At 42.8% G+C, this 18,305-nt stretch overlaps 1 protein-coding gene across 1 annotated transcript in view; it reads left to right on the top strand.

The window, feature by feature from the left end:
- The window catches only part of ABHD3 (abhydrolase domain containing 3, phospholipase), a 56,947-nt gene extending 40,014 nt beyond the window's left edge, over window positions 1–16,933 (top strand). The window contains exons 5-9 of the mRNA XM_062200236.1: window positions 127–239; window positions 6,973–7,146; window positions 10,000–10,048; window positions 10,128–10,293; window positions 16,126–16,933. Of these exons, the coding sequence (XP_062056220.1) occupies window positions 127–239; window positions 6,973–7,146; window positions 10,000–10,048; window positions 10,128–10,293; window positions 16,126–16,304 (681 nt within the window). The 3' untranslated portion in view covers window positions 16,305–16,933. The remainder of the gene's footprint in view (window positions 1–126; window positions 240–6,972; window positions 7,147–9,999; window positions 10,049–10,127; window positions 10,294–16,125) is intronic.
- The last annotated feature ends 1,372 nt before the right edge of the window (window positions 16,934–18,305 follow it).

Here is an 18,305-nt window from a genome sequence, read left to right as displayed (position 1 = left end):
GACACATTATTGTTATTCTTAGTCCTTACATACTTATGACTTCTTGCTCTTTCTTTTTTACATTTCTGCATATTACGTATCAGTCTCACATTTTAATTTTTGTGCTTTATTTCTCGCTGCTTCCAGACGCCACGGACTTACTGTTGTGCAAACACGGAAGACTTGGAGACGGTTATCCACCATGTGCACAGCCTGTACCCTTCTGCGCCTTTCCTGGCAGCAGGAGTTTCCATGGGAGGGTAAGGTTTTCCCTTTCTGAAATATCAGACAGAAGTACCTTACTGCTGTTTCTTTCAGAGTACTCTAAGTGAGCTACATAGAGATTTTAAAGTAAGTAGTTGATTTTTATCCTATTTGATCACATGCAGATGAATGAATGAATGGAAGAATTAATTCGGGTGAATAGTCATATTTTCCTTGACTCCTTGATGGGAAGGAGACAAGCACTTCTGCGGGGTCGTTGGGTTTTCAGATCCTAAAAGCTTGTCTCAGTGCTCCGAAGCTGACTTGCCTCCCTCTGTGGCACCATTTTGACCTCTGATTCCCCGAGGCTCTCTTTGCCAGGAGACCAAACTTGTACTATGACATTCACCGCAGAAATAATAATTGCTTACTGCTGTCTCCAACTGCAGTAGCCTTCAAAGTTGGGTTTCCCTAGGTAGTATTTTGTTTTGCTTTGTTTTGTTTTGTTGCTGGGCAAGTGGACCTACTGTGGAATGTTCTCCTAGAAACTGAAATTCTGTTGTTAATCCCCTACTCCAACTACTGTTTGATGTGTGTGAATATTATTATCCTTTGTTCTGTTTGTCATTACATTGGGGCTTATTTGGAACTTGTATTTACCGTGTTTATATTTAGGCTATGTCTACTAATAATTGTTTATATATTTGTGTTCCAGTGATAGTGAACTTAAGGAAATACAAAATTCTTATCTGGCATTTTACTGTGCTTTAGAATCCTTGAACCATCGTCCAAACTACTTTTTTAAATCAGCATACACTTGAGATAGAAAATTATGCTTTTTTTCTTGATTTTATAATTGATCTATCTGTCATTTCAGTTTCAAAACATCTTAGGAGTATATGCCATTAAAAAGAAAAAATTAGATTTTAACCACAGCCTTTTAGATACTGATAAAACATAAAACTGAGAAAAGAAGACTACATTTCTTACATTAGCATGGAAGGTCTGACTTGACCTAGTAAAGGAAAAATTCGCAACCAAGGCAGAAAACCCAGGCAGATCTCTCATCTGTGCTTAGTGGACAGAATTTAGCTTCTATTTCTTTTGTTCCATAATGTGTACCTTAAAGGGCAGGGAGGGAATTGAATTTTTCCCCCTTAATCATATAAATTCTGGACTGATTTTTTTAAAGGCCAGGCCTTACATCAGCAAGCCCAGATTCTGTCTTCAGAAGCTGCTGGGAAATGCCAGTTTGTGCAGCCTTAAAGCCCTGGTGCCCGGAGGCAAAACTTGACCGTTAGCCTTCACAGCTGGTTGAATGTTAATGTCTTGTAAATTGCTTGAAGGAAGCACTCTTTCTAGTTGCCTAGCACTGTGACCATTCCTGCAGACACTTGACAGCTTTCTTCCCAAGATGCAACACAAAAGCACGGCCTGTGGAAGATCCTTATGCCTAGGGCCCCTTGTGCTGGGGGGAACCCCAGGCCCGTGATCCCATGAGCCAGCTTTGAACCTAGACTGACTCTAGACAGGGAGTCCATGTCATTCTAGACTCAATCAGATTCCAGTCTTCCAGTGAGCTGCTAAACAAAGCCTAAAAGTATTGGGGGGGGCGGGGCGGGGAGCATTGTGGCACAGTGGCATAGTTCATTGAGCCTCACAGCCTGTGAAGCCAGCATCCCATATGGGTGCTGGTTTGAATCCCAGCTGCTTCATTCTTGATCCAGCTTCTTGCTAATGTGCTTAGGAAAGCAGCAAAGTGTGGCCCAAGTACTTGGGCTCCTGCATCCACGTGGAAGACCTGGATGAAGTTCCAGGCTCCTGGCTTCAGCCTGGCCCTGCCCTGGCCATTGCAGCCATTTGAGTGAAACAGCAGAAGGAAAATCTGCCCCTCTCTCTGTCACTCTGCCTTTCCAATAAATAAATAAATATTTTTTAAAAATGCAGAGGGACAGGTGTTTTGCACAGTGGTTAACACACAAGTTAGGACATGCATGTGCTGTATCAGAGTGCCTGGGTTTGATGCCTGGCTCCGCTCCTGACTGCAGCTAACTGCTAATGGAGGCCCTGGGAGCAGCAGTGGTGACCTAAGTGGTTGGGTTCCCACCACCCTAGTGGGTGGGTTAAGTTTCTCGCTCTGGCTTTGGCCCTAGCCCAGCTCTGGTGATTGTGAGCATTTGGGGAGTGAAGCAACAGTGGAACAATGGGTGCTCGCTCGTTCTCTCTTTCTCCATCTGTCTCTCTTTCATTCTCGAAATTAAATTCATTCATTCATTTAAAAAAGATGCCCATATCCCATATTGGAGTGCCTGGGTTCAATATCTGTTCCCAGCTCCTGACTGCAGGTTCCTGATAATGCTAATCCTGGGAAGCAGCAGTGATGGCTCAGGTAGCTGGGTTCCTGCCACCCACGTGGGAGACGTGGATGGCATTCCCGACTCCCAGCCTCAGCCCCAGTCAGGGAGCGTTGCAGGAGTTTGCAGAGTGAACCAACAGATGGGAGCATTCTCTCTCTGGGTGTCTCTCTGCTTCTCAAATAAATAAATATTAAAAGTAAATAAATTAAAACCATAGAAAATTCCAAATATAATCAACCCTCCATATTCTTGAGTTCTGCATCCATGGCTTTAACCAACTGAGGATCAGAAATATTCCCACTGCTCTTAAGGTGTGGTAGGAAAGTTTAAAAAAATACCAAAATGTTTATAAATCTTTATCTTGTACATAAAACATTTAACATTGGGAGCTGATATTGCGGTACAGTGAAATAAGCTGCCACTTATAATGCCAGCATCCCATACTGGTGTGCCAATTCAAGTCCCAGCTGCTCTGCTTCCAATCCAGCTTCTTCCTAATGTGCCTGGGAAAGGAGTGGAAGATTGCCAAAGTACTTTTGCCCCTGTCATCCGTGTGGGAGACATGGATGGAGTTTCAGGCTCCTGGCTTCAACCTGGCACTGCCCTAGCTATTGCAGGCATTTGGAGAGTGAACCACTAGATGGGAAATCAAGCTCACCCTCTCTTTCTTCTCTCCACCACCCCCCAACTCTCCATTTCAAATAAATAATTTTTTAAAAAAATTATTTTACTTATTTTGAAAGGCAGTGTTACAGAGAAAGAGAGGGAGAGACAGAGACAGAAGTCTTCCACCCACTGCTTCACTCTCCAAATGGCTGCAAGGCCAGGGCTGGGTCAGGCAGAAGCCAGGAACCAGGAGCTTCTTCTGGGTCTACAATGCGGGTGCATGAGCCCAAGGACCTGAGCCATCCTCTTCTGGTTTCCCAGGTGCATTAGCAGGGAGCTGGATCAAAAATGGAACAACCAGGACTCCAACCAGTGCCCATATTGAATGCCAATGCTGCAGGCTGTAACTTAACCCACTAGACTACAGCACCAGCCCCAAATAAATAAATCTTTAAAAAATTCATTAAGAAACAATTGATACGGACACTTTGTCATTAAAGAGGTACTTTGTCCTAAAAGTTAGTTGATTAGGATTAAATACTTCATTTGTACCCAGGCCCCATTGTGAAGGGTAAATTTCTGTTTTGAAAAGTGGAAATGGGGGTGAGTATTTAGCTTATTAGTTAAGACACCTGCACCCCATAGCAGAGTACTTAGATTCAATACCCATCTTTGACTCCTGACCCCAACTTCTGCTACTGCAGACCCTGGGAGGCAATGATGACAGCTCAAGTAATTGGGCTCCTCCCCGCAACCCTGTGGGATCGAGTTCCTACTCCTGGTTTCAGATCAACCTAGTTTCAGCTTGGGGAACATTTGGAAATTGAACCAGCAGATGGGTGCTCTCCCTCTCCCGACCCCCTTTCCTTTTCCTCTTTCTCCCTCCTTCCCTCCTTCTGTCCCTCCCCCTTTCCCTCTACCCTTTCTTCTCCCTCTCTCTTTCAAATAAATAAATTTAAAAGGAATTTTAATGGAAATATAAAAGTTTGTGTTCTATAACTTAAAGTAACAAAATATCCTTTCTATACACAAAAAGTGGAGGGGGAGGAGAAAATACCCAAGGAAAAATAACTGCATCATGCCCAGAGGTTTTGTTTATTTTTTGTCATTTTTCCTTAAACAGTAAGTATAACAGCCATTCACATGGCATCTACATTGTGTTAGATATTCTAAGGAATCTAGAGGTGATGCAGGGGTGGGAAACCTTTTCCTACCAAGGGCCCTTTGGACATTTATAACATTACCCATAGGCCATACAAAATTATCAGCTTAAAATTGTCCTACTATAGATTTATTGAATTTCAAGTCCTGCCTGCAGTTGCCTTGGCAGGACCAGACCAAACGATTTCTGTGGGCCTTAAATGGCCTGTGGGCTGGATGTTCCCCACCTCTGAATTTTAAAGTCTATGGAAGAAAGTGTGTAGTTAGTTCTATGCACCACAGATGCTGGCATCTGAGTGGCATCCTGGAACCAATCCCATATGGATCCTGAAGGAGGACTATAACTGTGTATGTATATAAAACACAGGAATAGGCCAGCACCACGGCTCACTAGGCTAATCCTCCACCTGCGGCGCTGGCATCCCAGGTTCTAGTCCTGGTTGGGGCGCCGGATTCTGTCCCAGTTGCTCCTCTTCCAATCCAGCTCTCTACTGTGGCCCGGGAAGGCAGTTGAGGATGGCCCAAGTTTTGGCCCCTGCACCTGCATGGAAGACCAGGAGGAAGCACCTGGCTCCTGGCTTTGGATCGGCGCAGCGCGCCAGCAGTAGCAGCCATTTGGGGAGTGAACCAACGGAAGGAAGACCTTTCTCTATGTCTCTCTTTCTCTCACTAACTCTGCCTGTCAAAAAAAAAAAAAAAAAAAAAAAGGCCAGCACCGCGGCTCACTAGGCTAATCCTCCGCCTTGCGGTGCCGGCACACCGGGTTCTAGTCCCGGTCGGGGCACCGATCCTGTCCCGGTTGCCCCTCTTCCAGGCCAGCTCTCTGCTGTGGCCAGGGAGTGCAGTGGAGGATGGCCCAAGTGCTTGGGCCCTGCACCCCATGGGAGACCAGGAGAAGCACCTGGCTCCTGCCATCGGATCAGCGCGGTGCGCTGGCCGCAGCGTGCCTACCACGGCGGCCATTGGAGGGTGAACCAACGGCAAAAAGGAAGACCTTTCTCTCTGTCTCTTTCACTGTCCACTCTGCCTGTCCAAAAAAAAAAAAAAAAAAAGACAGGAATAGTCCCCATGGACTCATCATGCAGCTTCAATAATTAACAGCACATGGATACACTTGTTCCATCAGTGTCACCCTCCTCCCCCATTCACTCCCAACTCTGATTATTTTATTTATTCATTTGAGAGGTGAGTGCTCTTATTTGCTGGTTCCCTCTCCAACTGCCTACAATGGCTGAGACGAGGGCGTTCCAAAGCCGGGAGCTGGGAACTCAGTCCAAGTATCCCACAGCACCTAACTATTTGAGCCATCACCAATGCCTCCCAGGGTCTGCAGTAGCAGGAAACTGGAATCAGAAGCCAGAGGCCAGTATTGAACCCAGGCTTTCTGATAAGGGCTGTGGACATCTTAAACTCTAGGCTAAACAGTCCCCCATTCTAATTATTGTGAACTAAATCTCAGATGTGACTTACTGTTATTACAGTTGGTATCTCCAAAAGGTAGAGTATCTTTTAAACAACAAGAAAAAGCAAAGACGTAATACTGTTATCTCACCTGAACATTATTAAGTCATTCCTAAATACCATCAAATATAAAGTCAGTGTTATGTTTCTCCGTTAGCTATTTCTTTCTTTGATTTTACAGTATCTCTTAATCCATGGGTTCTTTCTTTTTATTTATTTTTTTTTTTGAAGATTTATTTATTTGAAAGAGTTACAGAGAGGCAGAGAGAGAGAGGACTTCCATCCATTGGTTCACGTCCCAGATGACCGCAATGGCTGGAGCTGAGCCGATCCGAAGCCAAGAGCCAGGAGCTTCCTCCAGGTCTCCCACGTGGATGCAGGGTCCCACGGACTTAGACCATCTTCTACTGCTTTCCCAGGACATAGCAGAGAGCTGGATCAGAAGTAGAGCAGCCAGGACTCAAACTGGTGCCCATATGGGATGTTGGCACTGCAGGTGCCGGCCCCATCCATGGGTTCTTTCTACAGCTTCCTCCTCCCCCCACCTTAGGATTTTTTTTTTTCTTTAGGTGATAAAATTTAATCTTTTTGAGCCTTTCTTGAGGGTAATATTATTTTGCTGCTGAGTAACCAACAAGAACCATCTACACCTACATGGGTTTGTCTACCCCTGGATCTTCCTACTCCTGAGTGCCACTTCCACCCCTTGCTGTCAGGTGCAAGCACGCCCAGGTGACTCATATGGCCACCCAGGACAATTATCTCAGAATCCCAGGGGTCTACCCCAGACATCAGTAGTGGTTTTACAGCCTCTCCAGGTGATTCCAACCCGTAGCCACATTTGAAAACATTCTCAGGATGAATTTCTCTCATTATTTACTTCTTAGACGGATCCATACAAGTATGCAAGGAATAATTGTGTGATTTGTCCCATTCAAAGTTGAGTCGACTGCAAGTGAAATAAGCACATAGATGAACATCAGGAAAGAACAAAGATACGTGGGTGCTTTTCTAAGCTAAACGACTTAAACGTTGGTGTATCTTTTTCCTCTCTATAGTTAATATGAGGCCCACCGCTAACCCATAAGCTGTACTTTGGAAATGTATATTCATTAAATAAAAGTTTAATAAATGAAAAAAAAATTATCTGCTTTGGATTATGTAGCAAGTGAATCACCAAATTTCCTCTTTCTCCTTGTCTTAGAATGCTGCTTCTAAATTACCTGGGCAAAATTGGGACCAAAACTCCTTTGATGGCAGCTGCAACTTTCTCAGTTGGTTGGAATACTTTTGCTTGTTCAGAGTCATTGGAGAAACCACTCAACTGGCTGCTTTTTAATTACTATTTGACCACCTGTCTGCAGTCTTCAGTTAATAAGTGAGTCATCTGTGAAATCTTTTCCCTCCAAACTTTTTAGAATACGTGCCCCATCATAAAATATTTTAAAGCATAACACTGCCAATATGTGTGTATTTATTTATACATTATATTCAACTACTACTGTACTAAAATATTCTCTATACCGTAAATTGTAATGCATACAAAATTTAAAATGTAAAGTGCAAGCTAAAAATAGAGATAAAAATAAAAATTGTCATTTTCTTTCTGTACGCAGTGGGTTGTCTTGTATTACCCATGAGCTATGTGCTCCCACTTTGAAAGTCACTGTTCTGAATCATTCTTCTAAATTATTCTTAAAGACTTAAAAACATTACTGTGTAATGTGTCAGGCAACATTTCGGGCTATTTCTCTGTTCTCTACTTGCTGCTGATTTTATCAGTACCAACTTCTTTCATAACTGTAACTATGAGCAAATGTTTTCAGTGCAGAATAATATGAGCCCCTTAAGCACATGCCTACAAGCCCAGTGTGTCAGAGAGATGGGCGAATGCAGTTCACTTGGAAATTCTCATCTTTCTTTTTTAAAATTTATTCTATTTTTTTTTAAAGAGTTACAGAGAGAGGTAGAGAGACAGAAAGAGGCCTTCCATCTGCTGTTCACTCCCCAGATGGCCACAACAGCCGGAGCTGAGCCAATTTGAAGCCAGGAGATTCTTGCGGGTCTCCCACGTGGGCGCAGGGGCCCAAGGACTTGGGCCATCCTCTGCTTCTTTCCAGAAGCATTTGCAGGGAGCTGGATAGGAAGTGGAGCAGCTGGTACTCAAACCATTGCCCATGTGGCATGCCAGCACTTCAGGCTGGGGCTTTAACCCACTGCGCCACAGTACCAGCCCCTCCTATAAGTTCTTACATTATCACAGTCTGTGTATTAATTTTTCCAGAATTCTTTGTGCAGTAAAGTTCATCTCAGCAAAGAACATAGATATTTCCTTTTTTTATGATTGTTACCATGCACTTTTAAGTGAATTGCTCAACTTAAATATAACTCTAAATAAACATGCAGTTAATTTGTATATGACTTTTCTTTTTAAAGATTTATTTAGTTGAAAGTATTATGGGGATGGAGAGAGAAAAAGAGTGAGAGGTCTTCCATCAGCAGATGGCTCACTCCCCAGATGGCTGCAATGGCTTGGGCTGGGCCAGGCCGAAACCAGGAGCCAGGAGCTTCATCCAGGTCTCCCATGTGAGTGGCAGGGGCCCAAGCACTTGGGTCATCTGCTGCTGCTTTTCCCAAGCCATTAGTAGGGAGCTAGATTGAAAATGAAGCAACCGGGACAGAAACCAGTGCCCATATGGGATGCTTAAATCACAAGCGGCATCTTTCTAAAAAAGATTTTATTTATTTATTTAGAGTACAGATGGAGAGAGGGAGCGACAGAGAGAAAGGTTTTCCATCCTCTGGTCACTCCCCAGATGGTCCCAACGGCCGGAGCTTAGCCAGTCTGAAGCCAGGAGACAGGAGCTTCTTCCACGTCTTCCATGTGGGTGCAGGGACCCAAGCACTTGGGCCATCTTCTACTGCTTTCCCAGGCCACAGCAGAGAGCTGGATTGGAAGTGTAGCAGCTGGGATACGGCACCCATGTGGGATTCTGGCACTATAGGCAGAGGCTTAACCCACTAGGCCACAGCACTGGCCCTACACAAGCAGCATCTTAACCTGCTACGCCACAATGCTGGCCTCTGTATATGATTTTTATACTGAAAATCGACATTGAACATTGGATTTAAACTTAAACTGTTTGTGAAAATACAGATATTGTTGATAAATACAGGCTGAGTATCCCTTATCTGAAATGCTTAGGACCAAAAGTGTTTTGGATTTCATATTTGGGATATTTTCATGTATGTAGTGAGATATGTTGAGGATGGGACCTAAATCTGAACACAGAATTCATTTATGTTTCATATATACCTTAAGTATGCAGTCTGAACATAATTTTACACAACGATTTTTAATGATTTTGTTGTGCATGTTGACTGCATCCCGTCATGTGAGATTGGTGTGGAATTTTCCATTTGTGCTGTCATGTCACTGCTCACAAGGTTTCAGATTTTTGGATTAGGTATGTTCTACCTGTATTGCTAAAAATATAACAAACCATCAGAACAGTAAGTACTCAAGTGGCTAATGAGGTAGGGGTCAAAGGCAAAAAACTAAAGAGGGATTCAAATTAAAATATCAGTTATACAGCAAGAATGACTGATATTTTAAAAGGAGGTAAAAGTACAAATTCTAACCTTTAATATAGCAATCTCAAATAATGTCTTCTGTGGCTGGCCTTGTGGTGTAGGGACAGTGGGTAAAGCCACTGCTTGCGACACCAGCATCCCATATTGGCACAGGTTTATGCCCCAGCTGCTCCACTTCTAATCCATCCCCCTGATAATGGCATGGGAAAAGCAGTGGAAGATGGCCCAAGTGCTAGGGCCACTGCCACCCACATGAGAGACCTGGAAGAAACTCCTGGCTCCTGGAAAATAAATATATTTTTAAAAATGTGTCTTCAAGCAATTTCTCAGTCTAAATAAGACCTCTTTGATCAAATTGGTTATTATTAGCAGCAGCGTGTAGATACAGGTTATTATACAATAATACATTTATTTTTACTATTATAGAAGTGGATCATTCTTCCTTGGTTAAAAAAATACTATAAAAATGCCTTTAGAACAAACATCAGTGTACAACTCCTGCTGTCTTTGATGAAGCAAATATTTATTGAGTACCAACATTATGCCTTGTTTTAGATGGCTTAGTTATGATTATGTATCTTTGGTCTTTGAAGTAGGAATGACCTCGTTTTTTATTTTGGAAATTCTTTTGTTCTAGGCACCGACACATGTTTGTCAAGCAAATTGATATGGATCATGTCATGAAGGTAGGCAGAAACTCACTGTGTTCTTCTTATTTCCTTTTTTGGAGTCCAAGAGTAGATACAATTTGTTTTCATTTTTCAGGCTAAATCCATCAGAGAGTTTGATAAACGATTCACCTCAGTCATGTTTGGATACCGGACAATTGATGATTATTACACCGATGCCAGTCCCAACCTCAGACTGAAATCTGTAGGGATTCCAGTGTTGTGTCTGAATTCTGTGGATGATGTTTTCTCACCCAGGCATGGTAATGCTATTATTTCTGTATATATGCTAGCGTGAGTTACCTCTTGAAATAATGTTCTTTTTAAGAAAATGCAGTTATAAATAAGATGTCAGTTATATTTTCCACTGTGGGAGAAAAAAAAAACCAGATACTCATGACTTAGTATATAAATGTTACAGACCACTGAAATATTTTCAGAGCTTTATCTATTTCAGTGTATGAGCCTCAGAACAAGTTGTGCCTCTTACTATTTTGCTTGTTCTCAGTTTTATAACATTTCTTTCTTATCAAATATACTGTTTTTTGGACAATTTATGTTCCATTGTTTCTGCCTCAAGAGAACATTGTCATTACTTGCCTCTCTTCCCTAGGTTCTTTTTTTTTTTCTTTTTTAGATTTATATTTATTTATTTGGGAGGCTGAGCTACAGAGAGAGGGGGAGACAGAGAGAGAGAGAAAGATATCTTCCATCGCTGGTTCACTCCACAAATGGCCACAACGGCCACAGCGGGGCCGATCCCAAGTGGGTGCAGCAGCCCAAGCACTTGGGCCACCTTCCACTGCTTTTCCAGGCCATTAGCAGGGAGCTGGATCAGAAATGGAACAGCTGAAACACGAACTGGCACCCATATGGGATGTCAGTGCTGCAGTCGGAGGCTTAGCCTACTATGTCACTGGAGGTTCTTATACAGAGGAATTTTAAGTTTTACTTCCCTTTGAACCTGAAAGATAACTTGACATTTTGATAAAAACAATAGCCTTCGCCGTTGCCGCAGCTCAATAGCTAATCCTCCGCCTTGCGGCGCCAGCACAGCAGGTTCTAGTCCCGGTCGGGGCACCGATCCTGTCCCGGGTGCCCCTCTTCCAGGCCAGCTCTCTGCTGTGGCCCAGGAAGGCAGTGGAGGATAGCCCAAGTGCTTGGGCCCTGCACCCCATGGGAGACCAGGAGAAGCACCTGGCTCCTGCCTTCGGATCAGCACGGTGAGCCGGCCGCGAGGGTGAACCAACGGCAAAAGGAAGACCTTTCTCTCTGTCTCTCTCTCACTGTCCATTCTGCCTGTCAAAAAAAAAAAAAAAAAAAAAAAAGCCTTCAAAAATAAAATAAAAAAATTTTAAAATAGCCTTGAATATATCAGAAAGTGGCATATATTTGAAGATGGTCGTATTTGAAGGAAACAAATCTGTTTTTCTCCTGAATACTGTATAAAAAGACTTTTTTTTCCAAAATCAACTTTCCTGCTTTCTTAATTCAGTAAATATAAAATTAGGGCAGACATTTGACATAATGATTAAAATGTAGCTTATGGGGCCAGTGCTGTGGGTAGGTTAAGCCTCCGCCTGTGGCACTGGCATCCCACATGGACACCGTTCATGTCCCAGCTTCTCCTCTTCTGATCCTGCTTTCTTTATGGCCTGGGAAAGCAGTGGAAGATGACCCAAGTGCTTGGGCCCCTGCACCCACATGGGAAATCCAGAGGAAGCTTCTAGCTTCTGGCTTCAGATTGGCCCAGCTCCGGCCGTTACAGCCATCTGGGGAGTAAACCAGCAGATGAAAGACCTCTCTGTCTCTCCCTCTCTCTGTAGCTCTGCCTCTCAAATAAATAAATAAATCTTTAAAAAAAAAAAATAGTAGCCTGTGATGCCTGTATCGCATACTAGAGTACCAGGGTTCAAGTCCTGGCTCTGCTCTCAGTTCCAGCTTCCTGCTAAGGTATGAGGTGAAGGTTCAAATAGTTGGGTTCCTGCCCCTTGTAGGAGACCTGTATTGAATTTTTGACTCCTGGGCATTTGGGACGTGAACCAGCAGATAGAAGGTGTGCCTGTCTGTGTCTCTTTCTTTCTGCCTCTTAAATAAAATACAGATAATACAATTTTTAATTTTTATAATTATTTTTAAGGATTATCTTTTTCTTTTTAAAAATTTATTTATTGATTTATTTATTTGAAAGTCAGAGTTACACACAGAGAGAGAAAGAGAGGTCTTCCATCTGCTGGTTCACTCCCCAATTGGCCGCAATGGCTGGAACTGTGCGGATCTGAAGCCAGGAGCCAGGAGCCTCCTCTGGGTCTCACATGCGGGTGCAGGGGCCCAAGGACTTGGGCCATCTTCTACTGCTCTCCTAGGCCACAGCAGAGAGCTGGATTGGAAGTGGAGCAGCTGGGTCTTGAACCGGCGCCCATATGGGATGCCGATGCTTCAGGCCAGGGCATTAACCCGCTGCGCCACAGCACCGGCCCCAAATTTTTTGTAATTATGTAAAAACTTTTTAGAAATGTGGAATTTAATAACAAAATATATGTGTATATGTTCATATATTGAAGCTATAAATAAGAGGATTTGAAGTAATCACACTAACTTTTTTTCCCCAAAGTTTTCCTTCTAAAGAGACAAGGATGTTTTCTTTTTTTCTTTTTTTCAAGGTTATTTATTTATTTGAAAGAGTTACAGAGAGGCAGAGGCAGAGAGAAAGAGATCTTCCATCTGCTGGTTCACTCCCCAAATGGCTGCAACAGCGGGTGCTGGGGCTGGGGTTGGGGCTGGGCCAGACCAAAGCCCAGGAGCCAGAAGCTTCTCCAGGTCTCCCTCATGGGTACAGGGGACCCAAGAACTTGGGCCATCTCCCTCTGCTTTCCAAGGCACATTAACAGAGAGCTGGATCAGAAGTAGAGCAGCCGGGACTAGAACAGGCGCCCACATGGGATGCCAGTGCCACAGGCAGGGCTTTACCCCCTATGCCACAGCGCCAGCCCCAATCACACAAGCTTAAGGGTAGGTAGAGTTGACCTCTAATATTTTTCTAATGAAATTTTACAAAGTAATTTTTAAAACTTCTCCTTACTTTCCCCTTAAATATTTAAAAAAACGTTTCCCCAAGGACTTCATTTGAAAAACTTACTGTAAAAATGTTAGAAAGCCCCTGAGGTATATGTACTTTTAAATCACCCATCATTTTTCTAGGAAACCCATTTTATGGTGTGGTTGATGATTAACCACAGGTAATTTTTAAGTAGTGGGAACTTCTGGCATTCGACTACAGATGAGAAGATGCGACTGTGAACCTCCGTGTCAGCTGTTCCCTGTTGACCGTGCAGCATGTTTTCCCTGGATTAAGTCTACTATTCCCCCATCCAGTTTTATATGTCACCCACTCTTCTGCCAACGGAAACTTCCCAGCACCTAACCTGACCCACTTGACGTTGAGACTCATTACTTCCTGTCCTTTCCCAGGGAGCTCTTAAAATAGTCACGCCAGGCCGGGATAGTGGACAATTGTCTGCAGCCTGAGAACAGGCAGGCTGCCGCTTTCACATGACTCAGATGTCACACCGCCTTTTGTTCTTCTGCTGCGACTGTAGCTCTCAGTGTTGGAAATCTCCGAGTGTATCCCGAGTGTGAAATCGGGGCTCTTAAATAACTCCATTAGAAGTGAGTCGGGCACTCTGTGTATGGCGAAAAAGCAAAGCAAAAAGCCATCCGTGTGTGTTCCCGCACCGCTACCGCCACGTCCTCCTCCTCCTCAAGTTCCCTGCCCAATCCCAAGATGGGAGCTGTGCAGCCTTAGGACAGGTGTGCGTTCCGGGCCTCTGTGGGGTAAGAGTTCGGCTTACAGGGCCTTGCTCCAGGGTGTCTCAGCGTGTTCCTCAGACAGCATTGTAAGGGGTCCGATTTGGCAAGTTGTCTGAGAACAGGCGACTCATGTCCAGCAGCAGCACCACCTTGGAAAGGGCCCAGCTCTCGGATAGTGAGTTAATGTCCTATCTCTCCTTGGAAGGCCGTGGAGTTAGGGAGATCTCACCTTTAGGTAGCTCATTTACCCCTAAAACTCATCCCAGGATGCGAAGACCTAATTATACATCAACCACGTTATTTGAATGAGGGAGATAAGACTTGCAGTGTCTGAGATCAAAATACTTCTCACACCAGGTTATGATCCATTAAAGATCTTAAGTCTGATATTTTCACTGAACTGTAAACAAAGGAGAAACAATGAAGCAACTTTAATTCATGTCCTATAAAATATATACAAAAAGACTTTCGTAAGGGTATGAAAAGACAGTCCTTACTGGTGAATTAATATCAAATAGAGCCAGTACATTTTCTAAGTAAAGTTTTTTTCTCTTGACTATAAATTCTGAAAAGGAAAAATATAAGCACTCATGTTTCAAGGACCAAAAATAGCACTGCTATCATTTGGGAGAAGTTTATTTCTTTAACTATCTAAAATGTTTTTACTATAAAAATCGCATTTATGGGCCGGTGCTGTAGTGTAGCGGGTTAACTCAAGGCTTGCAGTGCCAGAATCCCATATAAGTTCCGGTTCATGTCCTGGCTTCACTTCCGATCTAGCTCCTTGTTAATATACCTGGGAAAGGAGTAGAGGATGACCCAAGTCCTTGGGCCCCTATACCCACTGAGGAGACCCAGAAGAGGCTCCTGGTTTTGGCCTGGCACAGCCCAGCCCCAGTCATTGTGGCCACTTGGGGAGTTAACCAGCAGATGGAAGATCTCTCTCTGTATCCTTCTCTCTGTATATAACTCTGCCTTTCATATAAATAAGTAAATATTTTTTAAAAAATTATAATTTTGAATCTCTAATACAGCCTCCAATTGGCCTCAGGAATCTGATTTCATGTCAAGTAAATCAAAATTGTACATAATGGATTTGTAACTCTCACAAAGGTGCTAATATTACTTGGTTTCCCTGTAAAAACATAGAAGTGGGGAAGCTGTGGATACAACACAGTATTTAACATGCCTTCAGTTATCTTACTTTAATTTCCCCAAACAAGACTTAGCTTATACTTCTGTGTTATGATTAAAACTTAGATTAATTCTTCTAAAAATGAAGTTCCAGTACATGACCATAAACAGTTGTAACATAGATAGCTAACTTCATAAATTTGTGCAGTTCTTTTTAATTTTTACTTTTCGAGTGTCCACTTATTTTTTCATTTTATTTTTAAATTTTTTTTTTTTATTTAAAAGGCAGAGAACAAAGTAGAGATTAAGAGAGGCAGAGACAGAGAGAATGAAAACTCTCGTGTGCTGATTCATTCCCCAGATGCCTGCAACAGCCAGGGTTGGCTTAGCCTGAAGCCTGAAGCCAGGGACTCCGTCTGGGTCTCCCAAGTGGGTAGCAGGGATCCATGTCCTTGTCTTCACTTTCTGCCTACCGGGATGTGCATTATTAGGAAGCTGGGTTGGAAGAAGAGTTGGGACTCAGCCTCAAGCTGATACGGATACAGGTGTCCCAAGCAGCATCTTAAACACTACACAAAATGCCCTCTCCTAATTTATGTAATTTTATGTGTCAATTTAAAAAATCGGTTTCTTTTAAAAATATGATGGTTGGAGCCTGTGTTGTGGCGCTGTTGCCTGCATTGCCAACATCCCTTGTCAGCGCCAGTTCAAGTCCCAACTGCTCCACTTCTGATCCAGCTCCCTGCTAATGTGCCTGGGAAAGCAGCAGAAGATGGCCCAAGTGCTTGGGCCCTTGCACTCATGTGGGAGACTCAGAAGAAGTTCCTGGCTCCTGGCTTTGGCCTGGCCCAGCCCTGGCTGTTCTGGCCATCTGGGGAATGAACTAGCATATGGAAATCCAACCTCTGTCTCTGTCTTTGCCTCACCCTCTCTGTAACTCTTTCAAATAAATAAATAAATATTTTTAAAAAAGATATGATGGTGGATATAAATAGATTCATCCCATTTAGCCATGCTGATTACTTATGAGTATATTCGTTTAATGATGTTTTTTATTTATATTTATTTTCATTTTCCTAACAAAAATGGTAACTGTGTTTTTTTTCTTCTCTCTCTCCTTCCTCTTACTGCCACCCCTTTTCTTCCTCAAGCTATTCCAATAGAAACTGCTAAGCAAAACCCTAATGTTGCTTTGGTCCTCACGTCTTATGGAGGCCATATTGGTTTTCTGGAAGGAATCTGGCCAAGGCAATCCACTTACATGGATCGAGTCTTCAAGCAGTTTGTGCAGGCCATGGTAGAACATGGACATGAGCTTTCTACCATGTAGTTCTTGGGGTGCATTTTGGCTGAAGAACCATTGTAAAGGTATCTCCAATTAGTGCACAAATTTTAACTACTGTAAATATAGAAAATAAGCCAGCATATGGGTGAAGAGGTCCAGAATGACAAGCAAAAACTACTTTTTAGGGAAACAAAACACCTTTGTAGCAAGAAATTAAATATAGAATTAGATTGTTACTTATGTAGATTTTATTTTTACTATGCCTTACCAAATATGACCTTAAATAAAGTAGTACATACATGAAATTGCACTTAACCAAAACTGTTGTATAAGATTTTAATTCCTCAGGGTTTTAATTTAGGCTAGTATTTTTTTAGATTACTCATTTTAGGTGATTTAATGGTACTTTAATAACTGTTAAGAGATTTTGGTTATATGGATGTAAAAAAAGTTGGCACATTCCTAAGGGTATTTATACTTGATGATAACATGAAAACTGAAATAAGATAAAATACAATGGGCTAAATCTTTTATGTATTCTAACTCTGAAGGGCAAGTGCAACGATGTTAGACTGACTTATAAACATGCTCTTCTACTCTGATAATATTAAACTAGGGCTGATTTATGTTTTATAATGATTATAATTTACGAGCTTATTTTTAAAATAGTATATGTGTACACATATGTATCATTATATTAAAATAAATTATATCATTTTAAATTGTTTGTTTGTGAGTTTTTGTCTACATAAAGAGTCTAGAAGATAATTCCTAAAAAGTAGCTTATGATAATTCCATGAATGCAGTAGTAATAAAACTGTTTTGCTTTACTGTTTCCAGAATATCAGGTTCCTATCATTTGTGCCTGTTAAGAATGCTGTTAGGGCAGGTGTTTGGCCTAGCAGTTAAGTTGCTGTTTGAAACACCTGTGTCCCATATCAGAGTACCTGAGTTCGACCTGGCTCCAATTCCTCACTCCAGCTTCCTGCTAACGCAGACCCTGGAAGGCAGCCATGATGGCTGAAGTAATTGGATTCCTGCCACTCACATAGAAGACCTGTATTACGTTCCCAGCTCCCAGCTTTGGCTATTGCAGGCATTTAGAGAATTGAGCAGCAGATAGGAGCTCTAAATGTCTGCCTCTCAAATAAATACTTGCAGCTACTGGAAACTCAACAGTGCCTTAAAGAATAACGATATTTAATTATCCTAATGTCAAGGCATCCAAGAGCTCTCCTGGTAGGCAGGCCGAGGAATTTATCAGTGTCCTCAAAGGGCCAGGCTCAATTTCCACTCCATCCTTAGCCAGATGGGTAGTTGTCTTAGATACCAGGATAGCTTCTTCTGGTCCAAACATCACATTTCTGCAGTATACTGCATGCAATATGTATGAGAATTTCCTGGATATATGAAAAGCTCCCACAAATCAAATAATACCAACAATCCAATAGAGAATGGACAATGTACAGAAATGGGATAAGATGGCTCTTTAAACATATGAGATATTTGACCTCATGATAATAAAGATAAATGCAAATTGAACTACTTGATAATACTCGCAACATTTGTTTTTTTAAAAAAGATTTATTTATTTATTTTTGAAAGGCAGAGTGGACAGTGAGAGAGAGAGAGGGAGAGAGAGAGAGAAAGGTCTTCCTTTACCGTTGGTTCACCCTCCAATGGCCGCCGCAGCCGGCACGCTGTGGCCGGCACATCGCGTTGATCCGAAGCCAGGAGCCAGGTGCTTCTCCTGGTCTCCCATGCGAGTGCAGGGCCCAAGGACTTTGGCCATCCTCCACTGCACTCCCTGACCATAGCAGAGAGCTGGCCTGGAAGAGGGGCAACTGGGACAGAATCCGGCGCCCCAACCGGGACTAGAATCCGGTGTGCCGGCGCCGCAGGTGGAGGATTAGCCTATTGAGCCGTGGCACCGGCCTATTTATTTATTTATTTGAAAGGCAGTTACAGAGAGGCAGAGCAGAGAGTGAAAGAGAGAGAGGTCTTCCATCTGCTGGTTCATGAACTCCCGGATGGCCACAATGGCCA

The sequence above is a fragment of the Lepus europaeus genome, chromosome 9 (assembly GCF_033115175.1).
Source record: "Lepus europaeus isolate LE1 chromosome 9, mLepTim1.pri, whole genome shotgun sequence".
In the NCBI taxonomy this organism is placed as follows: Eukaryota; Metazoa; Chordata; class Mammalia; order Lagomorpha; family Leporidae; genus Lepus; species Lepus europaeus.
This window is presented reverse-complemented; position numbering and strand designations above follow the sequence as displayed.